The following is a 5,983-nucleotide window of genomic DNA, read 5'->3' as shown; positions in this document are numbered from 1 at the left end:
TAGAGTCCTGACAGTATTACATTTGGGTCACTTACCTCAGCAGCTGTAATTTTCAGATGAATGCAGCCTTCATTCAAGGGGGCTGATAATGAGGCAAATCCAGGTACGAAGACTGGATTTTTAACAGACTGGCTGCAGGAAGATTTGGGAGAGTCTGTGCTGAGATTCTGTATCCTTGAATACCATGAAATCCATCCCCAGAGGGGCTCTGTTCATTTTCTCTCAAGATTTGGAAGAAAAGCTGGGCTTGACCTTCCTCTATTTACAACAACCAGTCATAGCCCATCAGAGAACAGGGTCCCAACAGCCACAGCTTCTACAGTGTCAAGGCTGAAGTAGCACTGAGTGCTTTCCCATGGCCTGGGAAAGCTGCGAATGTCCTTTTTCCCCATTCTAACCCCAGGAAGCACCTTGCTTATTTCAGGTAGGGTGTGGGGAGGAAGATTGGTCTTGACCTGTTTATATGAGACTGAGAGGACTCACATGCCAGGCCAACAAATTTAACCAATGTCCCATTCAAGTGAGCAGACACTTTAAGAGCAGCATCCCAAATTCTGCGGATAAAAGCTGGGACTCTGACACAGTACACATTTTATTGTTAAAAAAGCATAAAAACTAATGACATGCTTCCAAGAGTTAGAGTGATATGTACATCTGCCCTCCCCAGGAGGCTGCACGGAGCTTAGCCTTCAGCCCTTACAACAAAACACGCACCCCTGCACAGGCTTTGTGGTAAAACAATACTCCTTGTTAAGTGTTATTTTTTCACCTGTGCCCTGGGTTTTCTTGTAAACTGGATTAAAAAATTGAGATTATCTGGTGTATAAGATGGTGCATGTCATACTAATGACTGAGATACTGTTCAATACTTCTGGGAGGCATCACTAGGGCATCGTTGCTTTTGGGTTTCAGTTTAAGTAGATTTAAAAATATGACAGAGAAAAGCTCTAGCCAAACCCTCAGATCCAAACTACCCCAAGCTTTGAGTGCTCTAAACCAGGGGTTGTCAACCGGGGATATGCATACCCCCAGGGGTACTTGAGAAGGCCCAGAGGGTACACATGGATTGGCGGGGATGGAGCACCACCATGCAGCATCCTGCGCTGTCGTGCAGGCACCACCCACCCAGCTGGACATGGGGGGAGCAAGGGAAGCTCACACGCGGCAGCTACTGCTGCTCCACATTCAGCCACGCGCAACCCGTCCCCCCCTTCCTCCCCGGCATCTGGCTGCCAGGGGTACACTGCTCCATGTCTGGCCGCCGGGGATACAATGATCCGAGAAGGTTGAAAACTCCTGCTCTACACCAGCAGTCAGCAAAGTTTCAGAACTGCAGGCCAGAATGACCTGGCTTGGGTCTGAAGTGGGCTGGTGTTCCCACCTGATCAATGCCATTGCTTCTCCCCAACACCTTGCTGTGGCACTGGTGCAGGTCCCAGCTGCTCAACCCCAGTTCAGCTCCTTGCTGCCTGGCCCCAGCATGCCGCTGAAGCCCCCTTGATTTGTGGACTATATGTTGCTGATCTCTGCTCTAAAAACTGATTCAAAGCAGATCCAAATTTTGGAGTCTATCCCCATCTTTACAATGGGCTGAATGAAAATCTTGGACACCAAAGTTTGGACTGTTCACTTCCCAGATCTGCATTCAAATTATGCACCTTGCTCCCATCATTATCAAGTCATTAAAAATATAAACTGAATTTTGCAGCATTCATTCCCAGGGAAGAGCAACATAGAACCTTAAGTCGCATGAACCTGTGGAAGTCTTCAGAATGCAGGAAATTAAGAGAAAAAAATCAAGGCCTAGTAAACATTCAGATAACCCGGGTAAGGTGTACTGCAGTTTCCCTGCAAGTATTGGGAAACCCTGCACGAAAACACTCACTGATTTACATTAAAATATTAAATTATTAAAAACATACATAAACCCTTTGCAATTATAATGGTCAGACATGCCAATTTGAGGGAAGAAAACCTCATAGAGTTAAAATACAACTTTCTCCCTGCCTCGATGTTTGCAGTGATACTTGTGAATGCTCCAGTGTGGCTGATCTTTTACAAGACGCCAGAAGTCAGGAACGCCAGTGGTTCTCAAACATTTTTCATACTGAGGACTACTTTTTTAGATACAGCTCTCCCCCTTGTTGGCCCCTTTCCCACCAACATTGATCCCACACCCATTCTTCTGTGCCTTCAGTGTTTGGTGATGTGAAAAAATAATCAGGCAGTTAAAAAGATGATATTAATCTATTCTCCTTTAAAAGCAAATGCTGGAGCCTGCTCCCACTGAAGTCCACACTTGCTTACAGACCCTCATTCTCTATTTCCACTGTTTCTTTCCTCATCCTAAGTGTAGCACTTTACATTCATTAGTACTGTTTCCCCCATGGCTGCCGGCCCCACTCTGCACTACTCTCATTAGGTTTCTTTGCAGATGGATTCTGTTGTCATGCATGCCAGACCCCCCACTTCCATTTTTAATCTCAGCTGAAAGTTTGATCAGGGCTAAAATTAACAGGCGCACTGGGTAGAGAAAGGGGCTGGCTTTTTGTTGGTTTCAATTTAGTTGCTCACAAATGTGCCAGGAAAGTCTTAGAGAGCCTGGACTGGGCTGTGTCTAGTGACAAGTGTCACTGCTTGAAAATGCCAGATGTTTAATGTCTTGGCTGGATAAAAACAACTCTGCAGAACACAGCTTGAGAACCACTGAGGTAGGTGACAGGTCTAGACAGTACTGCTGAGTGAACACAAGGGGGCTTTTCTTCCCTTATGTCCTGAATGACTGTGTAAATTGCTAGTGCTTCTAGATGTACCAGTCCCAAACTCACACAACTGGAATGGAAAAAAAACACCCACAAAATAGTGAGCACTGATTGACTAGCAGGTACAGTACACTCTGTTCCAGCAGCCAATGAGAATTAGCTGAGCACAAGCTCTCATTGGCTGCCACTGCTCTGAAACCGCTCCCATCTGATGTGATCAACCTTTAATCCTACCCCCAACAAATCCAGAGGGTGAGTATGATTTGTGATCTTCCTGAGCTGTCCACAACTACAGCTCAAACAGATACTGGCAACTACTTGTGCTCCTTAGAAGCATCCCACCACTGGCTTTAAAAGCAGTGCAACATGGTAATACAGCTGAATACATCCCTTCTTGGGGAAATGGAGTGTCTTTTTCCTTACAGGCTAACAACTCTTTTCTCCTTCCAACTCCAGTTCATGCAGAAGGCTCCTGGCCTCCCCTTCAGCTGCATCTGAATGTCTTTCACCTTCAGCATCATTCCCAAGGCACAGAGGGCTCATGATGTAACGGTAGTTACTAGTGACAGCAGCAGCTGCTCCAGCAACATTCTCTTCATTGTCCAAATCTCCAAATGAAGTGTGCAGGGCAGGGTCACACCCAGAAGCCTCTTTGTCTGTCCCAATGTTGACATACAGAGGATCTTGACTGGAAGAGAGTGTAGACATTCTCCCCCGAATCATTTCCAGCTGTAATTTCAGCATAGCAAAGCTAGGTCTGAACTTGGGCTCAGGATGCCAGCATCTGCACATGAGATCATAGCTGCAATACAAACAAAATAAAAGAGAGCTGAAAACTATAGAAGCCATCTGCCTTCATTCTTAAAAACAGTCTGTGTTCAATGTAGACTGCCCACTAGTAAAGAGATTAGGAGCACTATCAGCAAACAAACATAATCCAATTCTTCACTCAGTGGCAGGTATGCAAATACAATGTAGGGCTTCATCACACCACTAATGCACTGGGCCATGATAGAATGATACAATTCTGCCTTACCTCCATGCAAGCAGTGAGGAGAATTCTGATATACAACCAAAAATCTCTGTATGCAAAATGAATCCCCAAGCAGCCAGATCTACAGAGGAGCCACTCAAAATTCGAAAGAGAAGGTTCACAGAATTTTTTCTGGGCAGAGGTTGGGTTAAGTGGATCAAAGACAGGGTGATGATAAGGAAGGGGCTATTTTAGCTTTGGTGTGTTAAGAGCCTTAGTATGGTTATTTGTTCAGTTTGAATCATAGGTATTTTTTTAAACTAGGCTGGATGTGTCACTACAGCACTAGAGCTATTTAGACATGTGCATTTTTGTCAATTGACAACTACAATTAAAACAAAAAAACCCACAAAACACTGTTCTCCAGAATCTACTCACAAAGGCCATTCTGCTCAAGTTTTGAACAGGGTAAGAGAACATGGCTTCTAATTTGAGGAAGAAAATCAAAGTCTAAGTCTCCTGACATGTTCCAAAATGTTTGCATTTTAAACAAAACAATTGCTGAGAAGAAGCAGGTTATTTATGATGCTTAAAACAAAATGAAAAAGGCCAATCAGACATAGGTGTTTTTTAATTAAAGTTTCATTTACTGATGCTGATTGGCACAAACCATGTAGAACAGTTAGTAATGGATTTTTTATCTGTTCATTAAAATGGGCATGTTTTATTATCTCAGCAACGGATAAGGAACATTATCTTTCCAAATTCTGATCTAATGCAGATGAAACTGTGAGAAAACAACAGAAGCCATGCTTTTAGTAGGCATGAGTTATTTCTAGTAAGAATAATAGAAGGTTCTCTCTAAATGCAGGGATGTAGTCAGGAAGGCCAAAGCACAATTGGAGTTGCAACTACCAAGGGATGCAAAGGGTAATGAGAGGTTTCTACAAGTATGTCAGTAACAAGAGGAATATCAGGGAAAGTGAGAATCTCTTACTGAATGGGTGAGGTAACCTTGTGACAGAGTATACAGGAAAAGCTGCAGTACTCAATGCCTTTTTCACCTTGGTCTTCACAGGCAAGGTCAGCTCCTACACTACTACAACTGGCAGCAGAGTTTAAGAAGGAGATAAGCAACCCTCAGTGGTGAAAGAACAGGTTAGGGACTACTTAGAAAAGCTGCACACATGTCCATGGGGCCGGATGGGATGCACTTGAGGGTGCTGAGGGAGTTGGCTGATGTGATTGCAGAGCCCCTGGACATAATCTTTGAAAACTCATGGCTATCAGGAGAGGTCCCAGATGACTGGAAAAGGGCAAACATAGTGCCCATATTTAAGAAAGGGAAAAAGGAGGATCAAGGGAACTACAGACCTGTCAGCCTCACCTCAGTCCCTGGAAAAATCATGGAGCAGATCCTCAAGGAATCCATTTCTAAGCACTTGGAGGAGAAGATAATGATTAGGAACAGTCAGCATGGATTCACTAGGGGCAAGTCATGCCTGACCAACCCGATTGCCTTCTATGATCAGATGACTGGCTCTGTGGATGCAGAGAGACCAGTGGATATGTTATACCTTGACTTTAGCAAGGCTTTTGATATGGTCTCCCACAACATTCTCGCAGGCAAGATAAGGAAGTATTGGCTGGATGAATGGACTGTAAGGTGGATAGAAAATTGACTGGATCATTGGGTTCAGAAGATAGTAATCAATGACTTTATGTCTAGTTGGCAGCTGGTATCAAGTGGACTGCCTCAGGGGTTGTTCCTTGGGCTGGTTCTGTTCAATGTCTTCATCAACAACCTGGAAGATGGCATAGAGTGCACCCTCAGTAAGTTTACAGATGATACCATACTGGGCACAGTAGTAGATACACTGAAGCGTAGTGCTAGGATTCAGAGAGACCTAGACAAATTGGAGGATTGGGCTAAAAGGAATCTCATGAGTGCAAGGATGAAAGAATCCCATGCATCAGTTCAGGTTGGGGACTGATTGGCTGGGCAGTAGCTCTGCAGAAACAGACTTGGGGGTAACAGTGGATAATAAGCTGAATATCAGCCAGCAGTATGCCCTTATTGCCAAGAAGGCTAATGGCATACTGGGCTGCATTGCTAAGAGTCGACAACTAGATCTTGACAGGTTACAGAGGTGGGTGGATGAGAATAGGATGGGTTTCAATACAGACAAGTGCAAGGTGTTGCACCTGGGGAGGAAGAACCAGCAGCATACCTACAGGCTGGGGAACT

General features: G+C 44.5%; 1 protein-coding gene across 1 annotated transcript in view; it reads right to left on the bottom strand.

Annotated features, from left to right (window-relative positions):
• Positions 1 to 579: 579 nt before the first annotated feature.
• Positions 580 to 5,983, bottom strand: part of TYRO3 (TYRO3 protein tyrosine kinase) — a 99,270-nt gene continuing 93,866 nt past the window's right edge. Inside the window, exon 19 of the mRNA XM_019519935.1 lies at positions 580 to 3,564. Within this exon, the coding sequence (XP_019375480.1) occupies positions 3,189 to 3,564 (376 nt within the window). The 3' untranslated portion in view covers positions 580 to 3,188. The remainder of the gene's footprint in view (positions 3,565 to 5,983) is intronic.

Source organism: Gavialis gangeticus, unplaced genomic scaffold (genome assembly GCF_001723915.1).
Source record: "Gavialis gangeticus isolate Ggan-Ray unplaced genomic scaffold, GavGan_comp1, whole genome shotgun sequence".
Taxonomy (NCBI): domain Eukaryota; kingdom Metazoa; phylum Chordata; order Crocodylia; family Gavialidae; genus Gavialis; species Gavialis gangeticus.
Note: the sequence above shows the minus strand (reverse complement) of the source record. Positions and strands in the feature narration are given on the sequence as shown.